General features: G+C 65.3%; 2 protein-coding genes and 3 long non-coding RNA genes across 5 annotated transcripts; all 5 read right to left on the bottom strand.

Annotated features, from left to right (window-relative positions):
* Positions 1-274: 274 nt before the first annotated feature.
* Positions 275-1,420, bottom strand: LOC135328092 (uncharacterized). The gene is made up of 3 exons (XR_010388817.1): positions 1,170-1,420; positions 686-808; positions 275-434 (listed from the first exon to the last, which is right to left on the bottom strand). It is a non-coding gene; the product is annotated as an uncharacterized LOC135328092 (long non-coding RNA).
* A 4,445-nt stretch (positions 1,421-5,865) lies between these two features.
* Positions 5,866-6,337, bottom strand: LOC135328355 (uncharacterized). Its single transcript, XR_010389190.1, has 3 exons — positions 6,305-6,337; positions 6,035-6,137; positions 5,866-5,889 (listed from the first exon to the last, which is right to left on the bottom strand). It is a non-coding gene; the product is annotated as an uncharacterized LOC135328355 (long non-coding RNA).
* Positions 6,338-7,860: 1,523 nt separating this feature from the next.
* Positions 7,861-9,607, bottom strand: LOC135328356 (maestro heat-like repeat-containing protein family member 7). Its single transcript, XM_064511759.1, has 5 exons — positions 9,456-9,607; positions 9,184-9,338; positions 8,772-8,934; positions 8,310-8,476; positions 7,861-8,012 (listed from the first exon to the last, which is right to left on the bottom strand). The coding sequence occupies exons 1-5, from the start codon at positions 9,567-9,569 to the stop codon at positions 7,871-7,873; spliced, it is 741 nt and encodes a 246-aa protein (XP_064367829.1). The 5' UTR covers positions 9,570-9,607; the 3' UTR covers positions 7,861-7,870.
* A 2,863-nt stretch (positions 9,608-12,470) lies between these two features.
* Positions 12,471-16,498, bottom strand: LOC135328217 (maestro heat-like repeat-containing protein family member 2B; the record flags this gene model as incomplete). The annotated part of the gene is made up of 12 exons (XM_064510886.1): positions 16,429-16,498; positions 16,272-16,345; positions 15,918-16,037; positions 15,613-15,720; positions 15,149-15,308; positions 14,775-14,815; positions 14,352-14,496; positions 14,081-14,133; positions 13,520-13,627; positions 13,072-13,191; positions 12,789-12,884; positions 12,471-12,623 (listed from the first exon to the last, which is right to left on the bottom strand). Coding segments are annotated over exons 1-12 (1,248 nt in total), but the record flags the coding sequence as incomplete, so codon positions are not given.
* Positions 16,499-19,497: 2,999 nt separating this feature from the next.
* Positions 19,498-20,474, bottom strand: LOC135328093 (uncharacterized). Its single transcript, XR_010388818.1, has 3 exons — positions 20,394-20,474; positions 19,910-20,032; positions 19,498-19,657 (listed from the first exon to the last, which is right to left on the bottom strand). It is a non-coding gene; the product is annotated as an uncharacterized LOC135328093 (long non-coding RNA).
* Positions 20,475-24,958: the final 4,484 nt, after the last annotated feature.

Below are 24,958 nucleotides of genomic sequence, written 5' to 3' on the forward strand. Positions count from 1 at the left end.
GGGGCAGGGGGACGGGAGAGCTGCCGCAGCACTGGGAGAGGCCCCGGCACGAGGAGGCTCCTGCCAGGGTGCCCGTGTGCCGGCCGCCTTCCCCGAGGTGCGTGGGAAAGCCCTGGGCACAGCGAGGGCGATGCAGGGCAGAGCCTGGCGTGTTTGGTCTCTGGCGGGTTCCCTCCAGCCCAGCCCAGACCGTTCTGGGCAGGGGCAGGAGTCCCGTCTCCCACCCGGCACCCGCTGCAACCCACAGCAGCAGGCTGGGGGGCCGTACCGTAGCGTGTGGCGAGGTTGCGCAGGGTGATGAGGACAAACTCCTCCGACGTCTCCTCCAGGGCCTTCAGGTGGCCCTGCAGCGCCGACACCACGTCGCACAAGTGGGAGCGGGCCAGCGCCACCAGGACATCACTAGCCGCCGTCCTCACGGAGGCCGTCCCACCCTGGAAGACAGCAGCTCGCGTGTGGCAGGAGCACGACCGGCCGTCTCCCACGGCTCGGCCTCCAGGCAGGACACACAACCCGTAACTTGACTCCGACCGTCCCTCGCTCACAAACAGCCCTGCGGCCACCTCTCTGCACAGCCCCGGGCCACCGCCCCAACCCCCCGCCAGGACAAGTCCCAAAGGCTCTCCATAGGACGGCCAGGCCGGGCGCCGGCGTCCGGGGTCACCCTCAGAGAGAACAAGCTCACCTGGGCCGCTCGCAGGTCCTCCAACGCCACTGCTATCACTCTGTCCACCTCAGAGCTCTGCAGATGGCTCTCGTCGCCCCACAAGACGCTCTCCAGCTCGCGGTAGGTCTCCGCTCTGCTGCCCTGGGGACACACCACACACGGCAGCGATGGGACATGCCGCCCCGCAGCAGCTCCGCCACGCTGACGCCGCGGACGAGCTGCCGGTGCCGCTCAGCACAGCCGTCGGGAGCAGGCGAGAAACCCAGCACTGGGATTTCCTGACCCCGCCCCCAACCCCGGGGACACCGCCACCTCCTGTGGGAAAGGAGGGCACGCGGGAGCCTCCGCCCAGCACCACCGGCAGGATCAGCGTTTTGGGATGAGGCGCAGCAGGAGGGCAGAGGTGCCGCTGGGCGAGATCAGCCTGCGGCACTCGGGGAAGCCAGGGTGCTGCGGGGAGCCCTCAAACCCCACGCAGCCCCGCAGGACGCCCCCGCCTCACCTCGGCGTCTTGCAGCCGGTTCAACAGAGAAGTCACCACGGTGGCAAAGGTAGCGATGGCCACAGGGACAGACCCGGCCGCCTTGCCACCGTCCTCACCACGCGCAGGTCCCGACTGGGCACCTACACAAGTGAAGAAACCTGGAAGGAAAGCAACCGAGGGTTTGCATCGCTCCAGCAGCCGCAGGGACGGGCCCCGAGTCGGGCAAACGTCTCCCCAGCCGGAGCATGGGCCCGCAGGAGAGGCCGGTGGAGCCGGCTCTGTGCAGCCTGGGGAAGAGCAGCCCGGGGCAGCTTGGGGCTGGCCCCAAGCGCGTGACCCTGGCTCTCCCTGTGCCAAGAACGTGGGCACCAGCAGGTCCCTGTCCCCCCCACCAGCGTGCTGGCAGGCGTGGTGCTGAGCGTGGTGCCGGTCCCCACCTCGGAGCGCTCGCAGCACCCCCATCGCGGCAGGACTCCCTATACAGATGTGCTGCTCCACCAGCACCTCCTCCCACGGGAGCCGCGAGCCACTGGGCCAGCACCGGCCTCGGGGAAGGGGGGAGACCCACAAGGGCCACTGTGACACGCGGGGGCCCCAACGCCTCACAGAGGGCTGCTGGCAACGTGAGGCTGGGGGGGGGCAGGCACCGGGGACACACCCCCCATACACACACCCCAAACGTGGCACTGTCCCACAGGCTCCAGCGCTCGCGGTCGCTCCTCGGCCCCCAGCCCTTTCCAGCGGCGACTGTCTCCTGCCGTCACACGGGCAAGTGCTCCGGCAGAGAGGCCCTGGGAGCCAGTTCGCGCCATTGCTCACACAAGCACCTGGTCATTCGGTCGCCTAGAAAGCCTCGCTGGCACCCGGGGCCTGACGGCATCGAGCCACAAGCTGCCAGGTCACGCAGGCTGCAAAGCTGCTCTCCAGTCCCCCGGCCAGCCCACAACACAAGCGTTTTGTTTAGATGTAGCAGCACTAATTCATTACAAGGTCGTGGAATAAAAGCTGGTGCCAGGTGGAAGGCAACGTTATCGCCCTTCCCTCCGGATTTAGGAGCTGCGTCCCTGCAGCCTCGACGAGCCTTCTGATAGACCCGGGCTCCCTGGGCTCAGCGCTGCACAAAGGCAAAGCAAAGCTGGTCTTTGCAAGAGTCCATACTTTAAGAAATTATTAATTACACAGTCTAAATTTAGAACTGATTCACTTCTAATACAACTCAGATATCTTTATATATTTTTAACTTTAAAGGTTGAACTTGTTCAGCTTTCCACGTCTCTCGAGGTACTGCTTTCACTTAGGTGTAGTGGGTCCAGGAATCAATTCCCTGCAGCTTCACAGCAGCATTTGTTGTTAGCAGTACAAGATATGGTCCTCTCCATTTTTCTCTCAACGGCTCATCCTTCCAGGTTCGAAGACGCACTCGATCTCCCGGCTGCAATGAATGTACAGGTGAATCTAAAAGCACGGGAGATCTTAACTGGATGTACCTGCGGAGAGAAGGAAGAACCTTTGCCAGAGACAAGAGAGAATCCCTTAAAATTTGATCCCCCTTAATGTGCATTGGAATTGCATTTCCAGTTAAATTTACAGGCTAAGGTTCAGCATACAGAATCTCAAAGGGACTAACTTTCTCCCTACCCCTTGGGGTTATTCCGAGTCTTAATAATGCCCGAGGGAAGACATCAGTCCATTTCATCTGAGTCTCCTGACACAGTTTCCCTATCTGTCTCTTCATTGTTTGATTCGTTCTTTCCACTTTTCCCCTGGATTGTGGCCTCCAGGGGGGATGTAAATCCCATTTAATTTGCAGTATTTTTGAGATTTCCTGTGCTATTTCTGCTATAAAATGAGGTCCCCTATCCAAAGAAAATCCTTCTGGTACCCCAAATCTTGGTATGATTTCTTTTAACAACATTTTCACTACCTCCCTTGCTTTATTGCTACGGCACGGCAAAGCCTCAGGCCATCCTGAAAAGGTCTCAGCAATTACCAACAAATATTTATGTCCACTACAGCTTGGTAATTCAGAAAAACCAATTTGCCAGTAATCCCCGGGCGGGAAGGCCCTTTTTACTTCCCCTGGCAGGGAGCGGTTTCTTCTGACTCTCGGGATTATTTCTAAGACAGAGTTCACGTTTTTGTGTAATACCCTTTGCAATTAGGAACATACTAATTCCCACAGCAAACCTTGTAGCTGTTTCAGCCAACGCCTCGGCTCCCATGCGGCTACTAGCGTGTATTTGCTTCATCAGCTTCTTCATTACCGGCAAAGTTCCCACACATTGTCCAGTAGATGTTACCCACCATCCTTCAGAAGTCTTTCTGCACTTCAGGATTTCTGCTAATTTATTTTCTTTTTCAGTGTATACGGGAATTTCCATTTTTAATGTTCTCTCTGGAACTGATGCTGCTACCGACACGGACAATGCTACCCTTTTTGCAGCCTCATCGGCCCTTTTGTTCCCTTGAACTATGTCAGTCTGTCCAGATTGGTGCACTTTGCAATGCACTACTGCTGTTTCTTTGGGTTTATTAACTGCTTCGAGTAGTCCCATAGCCTGGTGCCCTCTCTCAGGTACCTAAAGCTCAAATGGCTTTGTTAGGTTTGGAAGTCCTAATGCGGGAGCACTCAGGAGAGCAATCTTGAGTTCATCAAATCCTTTTTGGCGCTCGGGAGTCCACTCCAGCAAGTCTCCCGGCCCCTCAACAGCTTCACAGAAAGGCTTTGCCGTTAATCCAAAACGAGGTATGCAGAGGCAACACCACCCAGCCATTCCTAAAAAATCCCCTGAGTGCTCTTTTTGATTTTGGGGGGGCCATTGGACAAACTGCTTCTTCCCTTTCAATTCCTGTCAGCCAGAGCCACCTTGGCCCGCGGGCTCCATCCCCTGGCAGCGCTGCCGCACCAAAAGCAGCTAACAGAAAGCCCCTGTTTCTGGCCCCCAAAACGCAGGCTTTAGCCTCTGCTTCCAACCGCAAAAATGGCGCGCTAAGCCTCTGCTGCTGGTGCAAAACCACAGGGCTTCAGCCCTGCTTCTGAGCTCAGAGACGCAGGGCTTGGGCACCTGGTCTTGGCTCGAACACACAGCCTCCAGCCCCCAAACCCGCAGGATGTGGCCTCTTTTTGCCCGGCAGCCCCGGCCCGCTCGCAGCCCCAGCCCTGGCTCTCCCCCACGTCCCCTCCCCCGCGGCCGAGCCCCCCCCACTCCTCAGCTGGGGCCGCCGCCCTCCCCGCCCCCAGCGCCACGCGGGGCGACGGAAGTGGGACGGAGGCGCCAGAACGACGGCAGCCGCGACAGACCAAACTGAGCTTCTCGCACGCGGCGGCCCGCGCATGCGCCCTGGCACCGCCCCGCCCCCGAGCTCCCGGCTCCGCCCCCACCCCCGAGAGCGGCCCCGGCCCGGCCCCGCCCCCGCACTCCGGGCCTCAGAGCGGCCCCGGCCCTGGCAACGGCCCCGCCGCGGCCTGTGTCACGAGCCCGCCGTCCTCGGCCAGGCCGCGCGCGCTGCAGGGGACTTGCCGGCAGTGCGGGGCGACCGGTGGGACGTGCCGGCAGTGCGGGGCGACCGGTGAGTCCCGCTCCCCCGCCGCGGGACCGGGCTGCCCGTGCCCGGCCCCAGCGCTGCGCCCCCCCCGCACCCGCGGTCCTGCCATGCCCCTGGGGAGCAGCCCTGCCCGCTGCCCCCTCGGGGCCCCTCTCAGTGCCTCCCAGTGTCCCCGGAGTCCCCAGGCACCTCCCAGTGCCCCCCAGTAGCCCCAGTGCTCCCCGCACCCCCACTTGCCCCTCGGTCCCTCTGCTCCCCCTGGGGCCCCTCCCAGCCCTAGTCCTAGTCCCACCCCATCAGCCCTCTCACTCCAGTTCCCCCTGGTCTCCCCGGGCAACTCTGGGTGCCCCCTCATTTCCCCAGGCACCTCCTGGTATCCCCCAGTGTCCGCAGTATCCCCAAGCACCTCCCAGTGCCCCCAGGGCCCCCGGCTGCTCCCCCTGCCCCCATCGCCCCAAGCACCTCCCAGTATCCCCAGGCCCCCCAGTGTCCCATATGCCCCCAGGCACCTCCCAGTGTCCCCAGTGCCCCCTACTGTCCCCACTTGCCCCTCGGTCCCTCTACTCCCCCTGGGGCCCCTCTCATCCCCAGTCCCACCCCATAGGCCCTACTCACCCCAGAGCTCCCAGTGCCCCAGGCTGCTCCCACTGCCCCCGTCACCCCCAGGCCCCCCTCACCCCGCTCTCTCCACTCCCCTGTGTCCCCAGGCAGCGCCACACTGCACCAAGGCCACATCTGGGGGGTGGCAGGGCCGGGGCCGGCGCAAGACCCCCCACAGAGCCCCACACGGCTGGCACTTTCCCTGCGAGGACGCAGCTTTATTGATCTCCTGCCCCGAGCAGCTGGGGGCCCCCGGCGTGGGGCACTGCGGCTGCTGCCTGCCACGTGCGGGGGGCCTCGATGGACCGCCACCTCCACCAAGCTGCAACGACACCGACGCCGCGGAGAGGCACCGTGGGCGCCTGGCCGCGATACCACCGGCACCCCGTGGCTCCCGGCCAGGGCGGCTTCCCCGGCAGCACCCCAGGGCCGTGCGAGCCCCGTGCACGCCCCAGCTGTTGGCATCCGCGGGGCCTCCGGACGCTGCCTTGGCCCGTGGGGCAGCAGTGCAGCCACCAGCACCTACCTCCCGACGGGAACACCAGGTCCTGCTGCTGCAGCCACGCGGTCGGCGCTGTGTCCAGGAGGAGGCCTGGCATGAGGATGCCACTGTCAGGACATGGCCACGGCCATCGCCATGGCCCCAACCCCACCTCGACCTCAACCTCGACCCCTGACCCCGACCCGACCCGGGGACGCGGCCGCGAGCAGTGCCAGAACCCAGCGCTGCCTCTCACCCAGGACGTGGACGGCTGCCGCCTGCGGCGCCACGCAGCTCCCCATGCAGCAGCTCCGGGCTGTGCTCCAGAGCCTCTCCAGCAGCGTGGGGCAGTCTTGGGCCTGGGGCAACGCAGGGGCGCAGGAGCTCGTCGCTGGCTCCAAGCGCCCCTCCGTCCCCCCTCCATCCTCCCTCCACCCACAGCCCAGGCCCACGTGGCCCCCCGGCGCGGGAGCCACAGGGCGGGTGGCCGGCGCAGGGACACGACCCCAGCGCAGCGCTCGCTCACCAGGTGCCTGCAGATCTCATCCTGCAGCTCGGCTGCGCTCAGCCCGATGCTTGCGGCGATGCGCTGCCGCACCCTCTTCAACCCCAGAAACGGGGCACACAGGTGCAGGGAGACCTTGCACGCCTGGAAAAGAGCACCGGGCCTGCTCATGGGGATGCTGCGCGCCAGCCCCGGAGCTGAGCGAGGAACCTCGCCGCCGCAGCAGCACCAGCCAAGGCCTGCGGACACGTCGGCAACACACGCCAGCCAGAGCAGCCCAAGGGCTCTTACGTTGCAGACGGCCGGGGCCGGGTCCCCGAGGTGCAGCACCAGGCTGGGAAATGCCGCCTCCACCTCTCTGCTGAAAAATGACCTCCTCCGAGAGGCGGAGGAGGCCAGGGCGCCATAGAGGACGAAGGCCGAGCGGCGCAGCACCTCTTCCTCCTGCAATGAGAAAGGCCGTTGGGCAGAGGCTGCGAGCGAGGGCGCCGCGCACGAGCCACTTGGCCCCAGCGGGGTGCTGCCCGCGGGGGACGGCAGCCCCGCGACGACTCCCACCTGCCAACAGGAGAACGAGCGACTCCACTCACCGCCCCCCAGAACGCCCGGCTGGCCCTGGAGATCTCTTCAAAGGCAGAGCCCACGGCCCTCGCCTCCAGCAGCCCCAGCACCTTCGCCAGCACCAGCAGGCTCTCGGCAGCCACCTCTGTGCTGGCCGCGTCCTCCAGGCCTCTGAGCAGCACCGACACCACGGCCGCCCCGTGCCTCCGCAGCTGCAGAGCGACAGGCGCATGAACTGCTCACTGCTCCCGCCTCTCACCGCTGCTCTCCGCCGCGGCGCCAAGGACGGCATTTGCCGGAGCAAGCCCGGAGCAGACCCCAGCCACAGGAGCCCCAGCCGGCACCCCGTGTCCCCTTTGCCACCCTGATGATGCCAGAGCGAGGAGCGCGGCCTCAGCACGGCCCCGCGCCTGCCTCTGCTCCTCTCTCCGGGCTCCTCAAGCCCCCCGGGCAGCTCTCCACTCCGGGCTGCGCTCAGAGCCCAGGAAAGGCCGCCTCACCTTCGCGGGTGCTCCGCTGGCCGCGTTGCCCAGACCTCTCACGGCCATCTGCCGCACGGTGCTGACGGGGTCGCGCGCTCTCTCCCCCAAGGCCTCTAGGAGCGGCTTCAGCAGCTTCCTCTCCTCCACTAGCTTGTCCTTCATCAGCTGCAATCAAGTCACGTGGCCGCTAGCATCGGCCGCGATTCGCGCCGGGCGAGACGCAGGAACCCCTCCGAGCCCCCCCTGCTCTGCTGCTGCCTCACCTCGGCAAAGAAAGCTGTGGCCGTGAGCCGCAGGTTGGCAGAGGGCGAATCCAGCCAGGGGAAGAGGCTCTGCAGCAGGCGCTGTGGGACGAGCTCTGCACGGAGCAGCACGCTGCGCACAGAGCACAAGCAGGCTCGTGACACGCAGTCACGCGGGACGGCCGCAGGCTGCGACTCCCACCTTCTCCCGCTCCCACGCAGACACCGCTCTGCACCTCAGCAGAGCTCCCAAGTGCGCAGGAAGCTCCCAGCAGCCCTTTCCCCGGGCGCATCCCGGGCTCTCACCTCGCCAGGAGACACACGCCGGTGCTGTGAGCCCGGGGCTCTGCCAGGGACGCCCACGCTCCCTGCTCCCGGAGCAGCCGCAGCCACCGATTGTCCAGGCACCTCGCCAGCACCAGCTCCAATGCCGCCACAAAAAGGCTGGTGAAAAAAACCCAAAGAAAGCTCCAGGCACAGCAGTTTGGGGGAAGATTTCTCTTCAGCAGAGCCCCGCAACGGCCCCCGGCCGCAACACAGTTTATGGGCAGGAACGACCGTGCTGCGGCCAAATCCCCAGGCGCGCTGCCCTGCAGCGACCAGTCCCACCACCTCACGGAGGCAGCCCAGTGCCAGCGGGACAATTGGGTGCTCCTGCAAGGCCATGGACCGCACGACCAAAGACCTGGGGCACAGGCCAGCCCTGCCCCTGCCCCTACTCCTGCCACTGCCGCTCCTCACCTGCCCGGCATGTCAGCGCTCTCCAGGTCCCCAACGGACGGTGCCAGCTCCTCCCCCAGCGTCTCGCTGACCTGCCTCAGAAGGCCGGGAAGCAGGTAGGGAAGCAGGCGCTGGACCAGTGTCTTCCTCTGCAGCACTGACACCACCTCGCAGAGGGCGTGGGTGATCTGCAGAGAAATCCAACCAAGAGCCACCTGGTAAAACAAGGGCTTTTCCCACCAGCCACAGCCCCTGCCAGCCAGGGAGCTTTCACTGTCTCCAATTCTCACTGCAGCGACAGCCTTGCGGCCCAGCAGCAGCAAACTGTCCCGGCTCCCCACACTGCTAACGCTGTCGCCACCCCGGCACAGCACCCCGCGAGGCTCCACGGGCACTCGCAAAGGGCACAAAACTCCCTTGTGCAGAAGCACGAGCTGGAAAGCAGACGTGGAGTGGCACTAATGCCTGGGCCGCTGACCGTACCGTGCGAGGCTCCAGGGCAGCCTGGCTGCTGCCCAGCTCCCGAGTGCAGCACTCGCTCCTGTGGCTGCTCTTTCCCGCTGCCCTTAACTTTTCAGTTAAGCACACCAGGATTTGGCACCCCAGGACGCTTCTCCCCAGGCTCCTCCACACCTCCACCATGTCGCTGCAAGGGAACAGATGCTTGCCCGTAAGCCCGCATCCCCGGGTACCTGCGGCACCCTCACGAGAGGCCAAACGCTCCCCTCGTCTGCATCGGGGATGGCGATGCCCAGGTCCGGACAGGGAAACGAGCCCGTGATCCTGCAGTGCTCGCCTTTCCTGGGGAAAAACCACCTGCTTCCGACCGGGACCCCCCACGCAGGCACACCCCACGGCTGGGTCTGGCGGCAGAGGGAAGGGCGAGTGCACAGACCTGTCTGTGGGCAGGCACGCCTGGAGGAGGCTGTCGAGCACCGGCTGTGGGTGAGAGTGGGCCAGGAGGAACACGGCCCGCAGCACAAAGCACCTGCGAGCGCTCTGCCGGGTGCTCCGCAGGCAGGTGTAAAGGAGGTGCACGAGTCTGGGCACCTGAAAGGAGGAAGGCGACAAAGAACGGCTCGGCACGTCCTTTCCCCGTCTGTCTTCGGGGCCAACAGCCAACAACAGAGAGCAGCCAAAGGTGAATGCAAAAAATGCCTCTCTCACCTCCTCCTGGAATATTTGCTCTCCGCAATCCCCCAGGAAGGTGAGCGTCCACCGCTCAGCGGCCCACGCGCACACGGGCCTGGTGCACAGCAGGCTCTCCACAATGCTGCTCATGAAGCCTGAGGCCTGGCCTCGGGGGAAATATTTGCAAACGAGCTGGGGAGAAATCAGAAACACAAGCGACCACCTCACAGGCTGCTCAGATGCAAAACTCACGTCCTGACAGCAGCACCCACACACACACACGCACACGCACACGCACACACATACATATTGTGGCCCCCACTCTGCACTCCAGGGGCCAGTTACCTTCGCAATGTTGGTGGAGGTGGCCAGCAGAGACTCAGAGGTGATGGCACTGAGCCTCTCACGCAGGCGCCCAATCTCATTGGTCCAGGGCGCCACGTCTGTGTTCTCGGCTGCAGCCAGGAGAAAGAGGAGTCATGTTCGCGGGGAACCAACCTCCGGCCACGCGGGTGGATAAGGGAGGACCCAAGGGAGGGTTGCGAAGGCCACGTCAAGCCAGGGCCCCCCAACGTAGCGCAGTGGGTTTGCCAGCCAGGCGAGGGTCCGGCCGCAGACAGGGACGGTCCCTGGCACTGGGGACACCGTCCTGCCCTCAGCAGCGGGGACAGCTCTGCCCACTCTCCTCACCTCCTGTTCGGAGCAGGTGGCCGAGGCAGGTCACTGCCCACCAGCGGGACGCGGCCGACGTGTCGCACGTCAGAGGCCCCAGCAGTCCCGCCAGGGAGCCGAACCACTCGCAGGCACGGCCTCGCTGTGGGAGCAAGAGGCAGGCAAAAAGGTCACCGGTAGCCCCGTGGCCGCTCTCCTTCTCCCGGCCTCACTGCCCCCAAGCCGCAGCTGACCTGGGGGCAAACGAGGGGCTGCCCTGCAGCCCCAGGAGGCCCAAAACCCAGCGCCTGCCCACACAGAGCTCCCTGTGCATGGGGTCCCCGCTCACCCTGTGCTCGCATCTCTCTTCATAAGAGCCCAGCACCTGCACGCACACCTGCAGGGCCCTCTCCCGCTCGCATGCGTGGGCCGAGGTGAGCCAGCGCCGTAGGACCTGGCACAGGCAGACCTGTCTCACCACGGGCATCCTTCTGCTCGACACCCCTCGCTGGCCCCCTCCCTTCCCGACCCTGCTACCTCCGCGGCCCCGGTCTCTCCGGGTGACCCGGCCCGTGGCAAGGAGCCCTTCCCCGTGGGGACCTCCCCACTCCGGGCTCCTGCCGTGGGCAGCATTGAGTTGTGCAGCACCCCTCGCTCACAGCTGCGGCTGGGGAGAAGCTCTGGCTCATCTAGGGGCTCTGCAGGACACTGCAAGCTGCCTGCAAGGAAGCTGCGGCCGATGGCAAAAGCCTGGATCCAAACTTTGGGCAAGGGGGCCTGGAACTAGGACCATTCCACTCTCCGCCAATGTGGGCGTTGCACCTAGTTACAGGGAAGCTCCCCTCCTCAGACCAGCCCCACGGGCACGATCCCCACGGCTCTGCCCCGCTCCGGCAGCGGCAACACTTTCCCTGCCACGCCGAGGACACTCACCTGCACCATGTCCTCGAAGCGGATGGGGGCCAGCTCTGCCCAGAGAAGGGCTCCCATGAGCTGGCCCAGCGCTCGCAGGGACGGCGCCTGCACACCCTGACACCAGAAAGGGGGACTGAGGCCGGGCACCCTGCGGAGACGCCAGCGCAGCCAGCGGCTGCCGGAGCATGGGGTGCCCGGACCTGAGCCCCCACCGAGGGGCAGCTGAGAAGGGCCAGTGCCTACCGGTGGGCATGAAGCAGCCACCGCCGTCTGCCCTCTCCTGTCCATCTGCTCCGGGCGACGAAGGCACACGATGCCCTGGCAGCACTGAGCCAGGAGGTGGCGGTTTTCCTCCCTGCTCAGACGGGGCTTCAGCTTGCTGCCAGCAGAAAAAAGGCACAGAAGACAGAGAGGCTGCTTACTAGCACTCTCCAGGCCGAGTCAGAGGACAACTGCCCTTGGCCCCATCGACAGCCCCAAATCCAGCACCCGCAGCCCCAGCCAGACCAGCCAGCTGCGCTGGGACATGCAGTGACTCCCACAGCCCCAGGGACAGACCCTACCTCAACTGCTGCATGGCCACGAGGGCCCGGGGGTGCACCGGGGACTCCTGGGGCTCTTCCTGAATCACCTCCTGCAAGTCACAGGCAGGCACACGCAAGGTGGGCAGCGGGCAGGGGTGCCGCAGAGCCTTCCCACCCACCCCGGCCAGGGGCTCTGCTGCCAGACCCCGCAGGCACCGGCTCCACCACCCCCATGGCTCCCACCAAGGCCCCGCAGGATGACGTGGCAGCTCCCTGGGGCCCGGACACACCACATTCCCCTGCCACGGCCTCGAGCAGCAGCACCCACGCGCCCCGCCGGCTGGGGATGTGGCTCAGGGCCCTCAGGAGCTCGCGCACTGCCCCAGGAGACCATCGGGCTCTGCACAAACCTGCCCCACGGCAGAGCCCAAAGCTCCCCTGCGCAACGTCCCCGGCTCTTGGCACTCACCAGCAGGGTCTGCAGCAGCTCCCGCTTGCAGCAGAGCTCAAACCTGGGGCCGGCGCCTGCAGCCTGGATGGCAAGGCTGATCTCAGTGATGCTCTGCACCAGGGAGAGCTTCAGCTGCGCATCCTGATCCCAGGGGAGAAAAACACACTTGGAGCTCTTCCAAGGCCCCAGGGCTGAAAGAGCAGCTGGGCTGGGGGGGATCCGCCTCCAAGCACAGCACAGGGACAACACTGTGCCCTCCGGGAGCCCCGTGGAACCCAGCTCAGCACCTGCGCCCCACCAAGGAAACCTCTCCCCTTCTGGGAAGGAGCCTCCCACGGGGAGGGGAGCAGCTGCCCAGCTGCCAGCTGGAAAGACCCCGCAGACCCTGGCCCACGGCAGCAGGGCGAGCAGCACTGGTGCTGGCTGTGACGGGAGAGGTGCGCGTGGCAAGGCCCAGGAGAGGCCGGAGCTGGCGGCACCCGGCCGGCTCTGCCTCGCACCCCGAGCACCCACCTGGCAGCCCTCTCGGTAGAGCTGCAGGACATTCGCCACCACGTCTCTCTCGACACGGGCGAGCAGCTGCTCCCTGGGGGCGCGCAGCGCCATCCGGCCGTACATCACCAGCAGCGCAGCGCGAGTAGCGCGGGTCCTTCTTGCCTTGCTCTGCCGGGGGGGTCGACGGAGAAGCACCGAGACGTCAGCCCGTGGCCCTGCTGTGCCCGGGACCCTGCGCGCTCCCGAGGCGGGAGCTGCCCCGCACCCGACCGGCGGCTCAGCTCCCCACGCACCTCCCGGCAGCTCCCCGCAACAACACCCCGGGCCCTTTACCTTCTTGCGTTTCAAAGTCCCCGTGAACTCCTTCACCAAGGACAAGGCCAGCTGGAAGTGGCTCTCGGCACAGCGGGACACAACTGAAACCATGCCCTGCAGCACAGCAGAAACGGGCAGTCGCTCCAGCCCCAACGCCCAGCCCTGGCTGGCTCTGCTTTCCCCAGGGAAACGGCCGCAAACAGAACAGCAGCAAGGGCTGCAGCAGGGCACGCAGAGCCCCTCTGTCCCAGGGACATGCAGGGGACACGCGGGAAAGCAGGGCGACACGAGGAAACCTCACCTGCGCCTGCCACAGCTCCAGGAAGTTGGCTGCTTTCAGGTGCTCCAAGGTCTGCTCCTGCACGTGGTGGAGACACCCACAAGCTGCCAGGGCCGTGCCGAGAGCCTTGTACAGGAACCGCTGCAAGAGAAGAGGCCGAGCCCCGCCTGTGGTGACAGCCCGGCCTGGCCAGAGAGGGCCAGGCCACACTGGCCACACTGTGCCAGGACCTGCCGAGGCGCCTGCGGCACCGGCCCCACAGCAGCCGGCAGCCAGCCCGGCCCCGCCGCCAGCTCAGCACAGAGGGGAGTGCGAGCCCCTTCGTGGGGAAAGAGAGCAGGCAGCAGGGAAACCAGCCCGCGCGGCAGAGCACCAGCGCCAGCCCTCGCCCCGGCCTGAGTGTCCCCGGGCTCTGCCGCCGCAGCCCTCGGGGCGCGCGAGCCACAGCCACGCCACGCAGGGAACAAACCTTCTCCCAGGACAGGCGGGGAGAGCTGCCCAGCTGCCGGCTCAGCTCCTGGCTCAGGCCCACGGTCCAGGCCTCACTCGCAATGAGCTCCAGAGAGGTTTGCAGGAACTAGGGCAGAGTGGGAGATGAAGCAAACGCCCCCCTGCCCTTGGTCGGGGCCTTTTGCTCATCCAAGTGGCCCTGGAGACTGCCGGGCAGAGCTCCCCCTCGCGACAGCCTGTCTCCTCACCCGCCACACTTGCAACCTGCCTCTCGCTCTTCCCCTAATGCGCCACTCGAGGCCCCTGGGCTCGGCACACGCCAGAAGCAGGCAGTGCCATGGCATGGGGCCACGCTGGAGGCCTCTGCCCCAGCCTTCGGCTGCATTTGTGCTCAGCTGTGCCCCACGTGCCGAGAGCAGCTCCTCTGAGCGGGCAGCACACATGGCTGGAGCAGGCGCCGGGGGCTCGGGACATGCCTGCACCGCTCGGTGCCCAAACAGGGAGCCCCCAGGTTCCTCCCACCACTTTTCCTGCCCCCCGTTTGCCCTATCCAGCAAGGGCCCCCACAGGGACGCTGTACCTTCAGCAGAAGGCTCTCCCACTCGGCCACGTCCAGGGAGCTCGCTGTTGTTCCTGCAAAGCCCGAGGAAGCAAAGCTCTCGCTGTTATCTCAGCGAGCACCACGGCAGAGCCCGGGTGTCTCCTTTGCAGTCTGATGCCCCAAAGCCTCAGGCCACCAGGCTGACAAGCGCCCGCAAACCCGGCACCGTTCCCTGCTGCCAGGCTGGGGAGCTGAGGGCATTTTGCTGCCCCCTCCACCCCCCAGCCTCTCCCTCCCGCCAGCACTTTACCTGCCAGGTGCTGCAGCAGCAGGGGGATGTCTGCGGCCCACTTCGCCCCCACGGCTCCGTGGATCGTGCTGGGGAGCGCCTGCAGCAGCTGCAGGGCCGCGGCTCCACGGCCACCGCCCGCGTGTGGAGCCACTGCCGCCACCACCTAGGCCAGGGCAGGAGAGAGATGGGCTCGCTCCTGCCCCAGGAGCTGTGGCTACCCTGCAGGCAGGCAGGTCAGCACTGCCCCGGCTTGCAGCAGGCAGCCAGTGGCTTTGCCCAGGGACTGCCGTGCCACAGGAGGAGCAGGAGCCCCTGACAGGCACCCTGCGACACGCTCCTGCCTCCTCCCGGGGCACCCGGCACCGGCCTCAGCACCGTCTCTCCTGCCCTCTGCCCTTGCCCCAGCCACAAAAGTTCTTTCCCCGGGGCCCCGCTACTCACCAGCAGGCGAGCCAGCAGGGCCTGGGGAGCTGGCAGAGCGGCTGTGGGCAGAAAGAAAGGCTGCGTGAGACGCCCAGCCCCACCGGGCCCTGCCCGCCCCATGTCCCAAGCCCTCACGTGGGGCTGAAGGGGACCCCGGCCGCGCCGCCTCCGCACAGTCCCTGACGGGCTCCCACGCTGAACAGCTGCCGCTGAAGGCAGCCCCAGCACGGCAGGAACCAGCCCCTGGGCCCCGGCAAGAGCTGGGCGCAGCAGCGCCAGGTGGCTCTGCCCCTGCCCCTGCCCCTGCGCGGGGCTGGCACGGGACGCAGGCACACGCGCTGCCCTGCGCCCACCCAGCCTGGCACAGCGCTCTGCGACTTTCTGCTCCCCACCTGGCTCCTCAGACTCCAGGGCCTCAGGCGCCGCCTCCTCTTGCTCCTGCTCTGCCCTGTCCCGTCTCTCGGCCAGGCTGCGCAGGCAGCGGCAGAGCGGGACCAACATGCCCGTGTACTTGGCTGGCACCACGTACCACAGCAGCTTCGGCCACAGGAGCTGCAGGCAAGAACCAGGCCATTTGGCACACTGGCGTTTCCACCCCTCCGGTCCAGTTCCCCCATCGCTGCCGCATCTCCGGCACCGGCCCAGCCCCTCGGCCTCGCTCCTTCCCTAACTCAGCAGCTGTGGTCTCGCCCTGCCTTCCTCCTCCACCTTCTCTCCCTCTCGCCCGCTGTCCTTCGCACCCCTTTCCCCCTCCCAGCACCAGCAAGTCCGGCCCCGCAGAGCTCGCCCCAGCTCTTCTCAGCTGCGCTGGTGGCTAAGGTGGGGGGTCCCAGCGCACAGGTGGAGGACGACTCACTTTGGCCACCGCTCCGGCAGAGACATCCAGCGTGCCCAGCACGTGGGCGCACAGGCTCTGAACAGCCCTTTCTTCCCGCGCTTTCACCATGCTAAGGTTTCCCATTGCCTGCAAGACAGACGCGGGAAACACCCGTCACTGCCCCATCCCAGACCTCGCGGTGCATGCGACAGGGAGGCCGCTCCCTCTGGGGCACTGTGGCCGGCGGCCCTGCTGTGCCGGGCTCCCCGCTGCCAGGGACACCCATGGCAACACGGCACGGCCAGGGCATGGGAGGCAGCCCCGGTGCCGCACTCTGCCCTTACCAGTCTGCCCGAGGCCCGGCTGAACTCGCTGAAGAGGTGCCCCACCACGTCCCACGCCGAGCAGCCCAGGGCACTGGAGCGCAGCAGCTCCCCAATGAAATGCAGCACTGCCCTCCTCACCTGCAGTCACGGGAGGCTGCAGTCATGACCCGGCCCAAAGCCCAGCGGAGCTGCCTTCGCCGTGCTGCAGCCCTTCTGGCCGGGCCGCGCAGCAGCAGCCCTCACTCCCTGGCCGCCACCGGCCTCCAGCCCCGGGCCCTGCCTTGGCCTGTGGCTATGGCCTCGCCAGGCTCTGCCCGGGAAAAGGGCTGCTGTGCCCCGGTGGCAGCACCAGCCCTGCCCAAACCAGCTCACCTGGGCCGCGGGGTCATGGCACACGGACTGCACCAGCTTCGCAAACAGGGGCAGCTTCTCCCTCGTGTCTGGGGCTGCAGGAGACAAGGAGAGGTGGGTGCTGAGGCCGAGCCCCCGTTCCTGCAGGGATTCGTCACAGCTCCCCGGCTTTCCATACACAAGCGGGACAGAAAAGCAGGGCCAGACTGCGCGTCAGAAGCAGCAGCAGCATCCCAGGGGGACGCCATTTTTCCAGCCTGCCTTACTGACCGTCAGAGCGGACCAGAGCTTGCAGCACTGCCACGGCTGCCACGCGATCGGCCTTGTTCCCGTTCCTCAGCTTGTAGTAGAGGAACTCGATGGTCTCCTCCGGGCAAATTCGGGCTGTGGGGAAGAAATCACGCTTGGCATCAGTGAGCAGTGTCTTCCCACTCGGGCAGGTTCGCAAGAGAGCTGCTGGGACACGGCAGTGCGGCACCAGCTCGCCTCTGCTTACCCTGCAGCACCATGCAGCGGCACAGCTCTGCTCTGTGCTCTGGGCTGGGCGGCTCCATCTCATCGCAGAGCTGTGGGAACAAGGCACGTTTCAGAGAAAGCCGGATCGGCGGGGAGAGGGACAGAAAAGCAACCGCACTGTCAGCGCTCGTCTCGCGGGTGGCTCTGGGCACAGAGCCACAACCAGAGCCCCGAGCCCCAGGCACATGCAGAGCTGTGCAGCAGCCAAGGCTGCCCAGGAGCCCCAGGCCAGCGACGCGGCACCAGGCCTTACCTGCTGGTGCACAGCAGTGGCGATGGCCAGATGCCTGGCCCGGGGCACGCGGGTCTGAATGTCTGCCACAGCCCCCAGGAAATAGCCGAGACTCTGCAAGGGAGTGTGGGAGGGAGGGAGAGGGCGGCTGTCACTGCGAGCCACCCAGAAAGCGAGAAAGCAGCATCGCTGGGAGATGCCGCGGCTGGAACCCACTTGCAGGGAAACCCCAGCCCCGCACGGGGCTTCTGGCTCATCCTTCCCACAGAGCAGCACCACGAGGTCTCTCCTCCACGCAGCCCTGCCGGGATGGCCTTTCCTGGCACACTGCCCCCCCTTGCACCTCTCCCCGTCACAGGGGCTGGACGCGGCCCTGGGCGTGAGGGCAGAGCTCCTCACACACTCCCAGCCCCGGGAGGCGGCGCAGCCTCCCCTCCCAAGCCACTCGCCCCAGCCACTCACCACTCCCTCCTGGCCCTCCCGCCATGCTGGTTTCTTCCAGCATGAGCCCAGAAAGCCCCGGGCCCCCATTTCCTCGTTCCTGCTCCAAGGGACCTGGCTCCTTCCAGCACCCCACAGCTCCCCGACACCTCGCGGCACCCCCATGGCCCCTGGCCGCGCCATGTCCCGCACAATGCCTCACCACGGTCACCCCAGAGGGGTCCCAGACTTCCCGATACTGGTGCAGCAGCCAGAGGAGATGCTCCCAGGCGTGCTCACGGTGCTCCTCCACGTGCAGGAGGACACCCATCATGGCACCCATCGCCCTGAGCACAGCCTGCTTGACCTGCCGAGGGACGGTGACACGCCGTGTCAAGGGCTGAGGGTCTCTCCAGCGCTCGCCTCCCCCAGACACCAGCCTGCCCTTCCCGCACGGGGGCTTCCCCTTCCCTGTCGCCCCTGGTGAGAAGGGCTCGCTGGCCAGCACAGAGAGCATTTCCTCCCGGCACCCCCAGCCTCCCCCGTCGAAAGGCCCTGGCATTCGGCCGCTTCCCAGAAGGCAGCCCCCAGTCCCCGGACTCCCGGCTCAGGGCGCTTTCGCGACCAGCCTGCTCCCTTTGGCCCCTCGCACAGTGCTGCGGACAACCCCACTGCTGCCCACGGCTGCGAGAGCATCAACACTCACCTCTTCCTCCTCGCAGCACCGCCGCTTTCTGCTCACGTAGCAGAAGAGCGGGTAAACGTGGGCACAGAGCTGGGCAGGCCCCAGGTGAGGGAAGGCACCTTTCTCCCCCTCGCGGAAGTACATGCTTATGCCGCTGCACCACTGCTCCAGAACTGCAGCACAAGAAGGGAAACAGGATCGCACCAAAGTCTCTGACTGGTGAAGACCTTGCACTGGCCTGCGGGCCTGCTTTAAGCCCAGGCCAGGCTCGCCAGGGCACAGGTTGCAAGGAGATCTGCCTTCAGGGACGCGTTGTGCCATGGTCTGAGACACCTGGATGGCAACGCTGCCTTGTTTCTCCCCTCTTCCGCCCCAGCACCACACCTTCTCCTCCGCACAGCCTCGCTCCCTTCCACCACTGCCTGCTGCAGCCCCGGCCTCCCCCTTCCCAAACGTCTGCCCCTCAGCACACGCTTGGAGGTTTTGGCTGTTCTTTCCCATGCTCTCCCTTCAAGCCCACCAACACAAAGCCAGGCTGCCCTCAGGGAAAGGGAGGAGAAGGGGGGGAACAAAACTGGGCAGAGCTCAGCCAAAGGTAGCTAAAACTGGGAGGCAAGTGCGGGAGCAGAGACCAGGCAGGGACCCAAGAGCTCCTCAGGGCACCTGCACCCAGCACCATCCCGGCCAGCCCACGGACCCCACCCCCGGCGGCACCCGCTGCTCCCGCACGTTGAGGGCACTTGGCGGCTGCTGAGGCTGGAGCTCGCCGCAGGCTCAGCCCTGCCGTGCCGGCCCCGAGACCCCGGCGAGGCACCCAGGGCCACCCCGATCCCTCCCCCTCCCCCTCCCCCTTCCCCTTCTCCTTCCCCTTCCTGTGGCCCAACCATGGACCCAAAACTCACCGCCGCAGACGGCGCACAGCATCCGGCCGCTCCCCACCTCGCTCAGCACGCCGCGCAGGGCTGACAGTGTCGTTGCCGCAAAGGGCACGCACTGCAGGGCTGCAGAGAGGGCAGGGGTGGGCGACCCTGTCAGCCAGAGCCGCCTTGGCCCGCGGGCTCCATCCCCCGGCAGCGCTGCCGCGCCAGGGCCACAGCTGCGGGGCCGCGGGGCTGTGCCAGGGGCAGGGGGACGGGAGAGCTGCCGCAGCACTGGGAGAGGCCCCGGCACGAGGAGGCTCCTGCCAGGGTGCCCGTGTGCCGGCCGCCTTCCCTGAGGTGCGTGGGAAAGCCCTGGGCACAGCGAGGGCGATGCAGGGCAGAGCCTGGCGTGTTTGGTCTCTGGCGGGTTCCCTCCAGCCCAGCCCAGACCGTTCTGGGCAGGGGCAGGAGTCCCGTCTCCCGCCCGGCACCCGCTGCAACCCACAGCAGCAGGCTGGGGGGCCGTACCGTAGCGTGTGGCGAGGTTGCGCAGGGTGATGAGGACAAACTCCTCCGACGTCTCCTCCAGGGCCTTCAGGTGGCCCTGCAGCGCCGACACCACGTCGCACAAGTGGGAGCGGGCCAGCGCCACCAGGACATCACTAGCCGCCGTCCTCACGGAGGCCGTCCCACCCTGGAAGACAGCAGCTCGCGTGTGGCAGGGAGCACGACCGGCCGTCTCCCACGGCTCGGCCTCCAGGCAGGACACACAACCCGTAACTTGACTCCGACCGTCCCTCGCTCACAAACAGCCCCGCGGCCACCTCTCTGCACAGCCCCGGGCCACCGCCCCAACCCCCCGCCAGGACAAGTCCCAAAGGCTCTCCATAGGACGGCCAGGCCGGGCGCCGGCGTCCGGGGTCACCCTCAGAGAGAACAAGCTCACCTGGGCCGCTCGCAGGTCCTCCAACGCCACTGCCATCACTCTGTCCACCTCAGAGCTCTGCAGATGGCTCTCGTCGCCCCACAAGACGCTCTCCAGCTCGCGGTAGGTCTCCGCTCTGCTGCCCTGGGGACACACCGCACACGGCAGCGATGGGACATGCCGCCCCGCAGCAGCGCCGCCACGCTGACGCCGCGGACGAGCTGCCGGTGCCGCTCAGCACAGCCGTCGGGAGCAGGCGAGAAACCCAGCACTGGGATTTCCTGACCCCGCCCCCAACCCCGGGGACACCGCCACCTCCTGTGGGAAAGGAGGGCACGCGGGAGCCTCCGCCCAGCACCACCGGCAGGATCAGCGTTTTGGGATGAGGCGCAGCAGGAGGGCAGAGGTGCCGCTGGGCGAGATCAGCCTGCGGCACTCGGGGAAGCCAGGGTGCTGCGGGGAGCCCTCAAACCCCACGCAGCCCCGCAGGACGCCCCCGCCTCACCTCGGCGTCTTGCAGCCGGTTCAACAGAGAAGTCACCACGGTGGCAAAGGTAGCGATGGCCACAGGGACAGACCCGGCCGCCTTGCCACCGTCCTCACCATGCGCAGGTCCCGACTGGGCACCTACACAAGTGAAGAAACCTGGAAGGAAAGCAACCGAGGGTTTGCATCGCTCCAGCAGCCGCAGGGACGGGCCCCGAGTCGGGCAAACGTCTCCCCAGCCGGAGCATGGGCCCGCAGGAGAGGCCGGTGGAGCCGGCTCTGTGCAGCCTGGGGAAGAGCAGCCCGGGGCAGCTTGGGGCTGGCCCCAAGCGCGTGACCCTGGCTCTCCCTGTGCCAAGAACATGGGCACCAGCAGGTCCCTGTCCCCCCCACCAGCGTGCTGGCAGGCGTGGTGCTGAGCGCGGTGCCGGTCCCCACCTCGGAGCGCTCGCAGCACCCCCATGGCGGCAGGACTCCCTATACAGATGTGCTGCTCCACCAGCACCTCCTCCCACGGGAGCCGCGAGCCACTGGGCCAGCGCCGGCCTCGGGGAGGGGGGAGACCCACAAGGGCCACTGTGACACGCGGGGGCCCCAACGCCTCACAGAGGGCTGCTGGCAACGTGAGGCTGGGGGGGGCAGGCACCGGGGACACACCCCCCATACACACCCCCCAAACGTGGCACTGTCCCAGGCTCCAGCGCTCGCGGTCGCTCCTCGGCCCCCAGCCCTTTCCAGCGGCGACTGTCTCCTGCCGTCACACAGGGGCAAGTGCTCCGGCAGAGAGGCCCTGGGAGCCAGTTTGCGCCATTGCTCACACAAGCACCTGGTCATTCGGTCGCCTAGAAAGCCTCGCTGGCACCCGGGGCCTGACGGCATCGGGCCACAAGCTGCCAGGTCACACAGGCTGCAAAGCTGCTCTCCAGTCCCCCGGCCAGCCCACAACACAAGCGTTTTGTTTAGATGTAGCAGCACTAATTCATTACAAGGTCGTGGAATAAAAGCTGGTGCCAGGTGGAAGGCAACGTTATCGCCCTTCCCTCCGGATTTAGGAGCTGCGTCCCTGCAGCCTCGACGAGCCTTCTGATAGACCCGGGCTCCCTGGGCTCAGCACTGCACAAAGGCAAAGCAAAGCTGGTCTTTGCCCCACAGTTCTTGCAAGAGTCCATACTTTAAGAAATTATTAATTACACAATCTAAATTTAGAACTGATTCACTTCTAATACAACTCAGATATCTTTATATATTTTTAACTTTAAAGGTTGAACTTGTTCAGCTTTCCACGTCTCTCGAGGTACTGCTTTCACTTAGGTGTAGTGGGTCCAGGAATCAATTCCCTGCAGCTTCACAGCAGCATTTGTTGTCAGCAGTACAAGATACGGTCCTCTCCATTTTTCTCTCAACGGCTCATCCTTCCAGGTTCGAAGACACACTCGATCTCCCGGCTGCAATGAATGTACAGGTGAATCTAAAAGCACGGGAGATCTTAACTGGATGTACCTGCGGAGAGAAGGAAGAACCTTTGCCAGAGACAAGAGAGAATCCCTTAAAATTTGATCCCCCTTAATGTGCATTGGAATTGCATTTCCAGTTAAATTTACAGGCTAAGGTTCAGCATACAGAATCTCAAAGGGACTAACTTTCTCCCTACCCCTTGGGGTTATTCTGAGTCTTAATAATGCCCGAGGGAAAACATCAGTCCATTTCATCTGAGTCTCCTGACACAGTTTCCCTATCTGTCTCTTCATTGTTTGATTCGTTCTTTCCACTTTTCCCCTGGATTGTGGCCTCCAGGGGGGATGTAAATCCCATTTAATTTGCAGTATTTTTGAGATTTCCTGTGCTATTTCTGCTATAAAATGAGGTCCCCTATCCAAAGAAAATCCTTCTGGTACCCCAAATCTTGGTATGATTTCTTTTAACAACATTTTCACTACCTCCCTTGCTTTATTGCTACGGCACGGCAAAGCCTCAGGCCATCCTGAAAAGGTCTCAGCAATTACCAACAAATATTTATGTCCACTACAGCTTGGTAATTCAGAAAAACCAATTTGCCAGTAATCCCCGGGCGGGAAGGCCCTTTTTACTTCCCCTGGCAGGGAGCGGTTTCTTCTGACTCTCGGGATTATTTCTAAGACAGAGTTCACGTTTTTGTGTAATACCCTTTGCAATTAGGAACATACTAATTCCCACAGCAAACCTTGTAGCTGTTTCAGCCAACGCCTCGGCTCCCATGCGGCTACTAGCGTGTATTTGCTTCATCAGCTTCTTCATTACCGGCAAAGTTCCCACACATTGTCCAGTAGATGTTACCCACCATCCTTCAGAAGTCTTTCTGCACTTCAAGATTTCTGCTAATTTATTTTCTTTTTCAGTGTATACGGGAATTTCCATTTTTAACGTTCTCTCTGGAACTGATGCTGCTACCGACACGGACAATGCTACGCTTTTTGCAGCCTCATCGGCCCTTTTGTTCCCTTGAACTATGTCAGTCTGTCCAGATTGGTGCACTTTGCAATGCACTACTGCTGTTTCTTTGGGTTTATTAACTGCTTCGAGTAGTCCCATAGCCTGGTGCCCTCTCTCAGGTACCTAAAGCTCAAATGGCTTTGTTAGGTTTGGAAGTCCTAATGCGGGAGCACTCAGGAGAGCAATCTTGAGTTCATCAAATCCTTTTTGGCGCTCGGGAGTCCACTCCAGCAAGTCTCCCGGCCCCTTAACAGCTTCACAGAAAGGCTTTGCCGTTAATCCAAAACGAGGTATGCAGAGGCAACACCACCCGGCCATTCCTAAAAAATCCCCTGAGTGCTCTTTTTGAATTTGGGGGGGCCATTGGACAAACCGCTTCTTCCCTTTCAATTCCTGTCAGCCAGAGCCGCCTTGGCCCGCGGGCTCCATCCCCTGGCAGCGCTGCCGCACCAAAAGCAGCTAACTGAAAGCCCCTGTTTCTGGCCCCCAAAACACAGGCTTTAGCCTCTGCTTCCAACCGCAAAAATGGCGCGCTAAGCCTCTGCTGCTGATGCAAAACCACAGGGCTTCAGCCCTGCTTCTGAGCTCAGAGACGCAGGGCTTGGGCACCTGGTCTTGGCTCGAACACACAGCCTCCAGCCCCCAAACCCGCAGGATGTGGCCTCTTTTTGCACACCCCAAAACATACGACCTCCCCTCTGTTTCCAAGTCCCCAAAAGCATGTCGCGGCCACTGGTCCCGAGCCCAAGCCCACGGGACTCAGCCCGGGCTCCCAGCACCAGGAGCAGCCGGGTCCCCCCGCCTGCCCCAGGTCTGGCCCCGGAGCCCCGGGCTCGGCCCCGTCTCACCCCCCCCGGCCCCGTGTGCGGGTCGGGGCAGCGGCAGCGACAGCAGCCCCAGCCCGGGCAGTTCCGGGCGGCACTCGGCAGCTCGGCCGGGGCGGCCCCGCGGGGGGAGCAGTGCCCGGGCCCAGGCCCTGCCCGGCCCCGCCCGCCCGCCGCAGCCCGGCAGCCCCGGCCCGCTCGCAGCCCCGGCCCTGGCTCTCCCCCACGTCCCCTCCCCCGCGGCCGAGCCCCCCCCACTCCTCAGCTGGGGCCGCCGCCCTCCCCGCCCCCAGCGCCACGCGGGGCGACGGAAGTGGGATGGAGGCACCAGAACGACGGCAGCCGCGACAGACCAAACTGAGCTTCTCGCACGCGGCGGCCCGCGCATGCGCCCTGGCACCGACCCGCCCCCGAGCTCCCGGCTCCGCCCCCACCCCCGAGAGCGGCCCCGGCCCGGCCCCGCCCCCGCACTCCGGGCCTCAGAGCGGCCCCGGCCCTGGCAACGGCCCCGCCGCGGCCTGTGTCACGAGCCCGCCGTCCTCGGCCAGGCCGCGCGCGCTGCAGGGGACTTGCCGGCAGTGCGGGGCGACCGGTGGGACGTGCCGGCAGTGCGGGGCGACCGGTGAGTCCCGCTCCCCCGCCGCGGGACCGGGCTGCCCGTGCCCGGCCCCAGCGCTGCGCCCCCCCCGCACCCGCGGTCCTGCCATGCCCCTGGGGAGCAGCCCTGCCCGCTGCCCCCTCGGGGCCCCTCTCAGTGCCTCCCAGTGTCCCCGGAGTCCCCAGGCACCTCCCAGTGCCCCCCAGTAGCCCCAGTGCTCCCCGCACCCCCACTTGCCCCTCGGTCCCTCTGCTCCCCCTGGGGCCCCTCCCAGCCCTAGTCCTAGTCCCACCCCATCAGCCCTCTCACTCCAGTTCCCCCTGGTCTCCCCGGGCAACTCTGGGTGCCCCCTCATTTCCCCAGGCACCTCCTGGTATCCCCCAGTGTCCGCAGTATCCCCAAGCACCTCCCAGTGCCCCCAGGGCCCCCGGCTGCTCCCCCTGCCCCCATCGCCCCAAGCACCTCCCAGTATCCCCAGGCCCCCCAGTGTCCCATATGCCCCCAGGCACCTCCCAGTGTCCCCAGTGCCCCCTACTGTCCCCACTTGCCCCTCGGTCCCTCTACTCCCCCTGGGGCCCCTCTCATCCCCAGTCCCACCCCATAGGCCCTACTCACCCCAGAGCTCCCAGTGCCCCAGGCTGCTCCCACTGCCCCCGTCACCCCCAGGCCCCCCTCACCCCGCTCTCTCCACTC

Source organism: Dromaius novaehollandiae, chromosome 4 (assembly GCF_036370855.1).
Source record: "Dromaius novaehollandiae isolate bDroNov1 chromosome 4, bDroNov1.hap1, whole genome shotgun sequence".
Lineage (NCBI taxonomy): Eukaryota > Metazoa > Chordata > Aves > Casuariiformes > Dromaiidae > Dromaius > Dromaius novaehollandiae.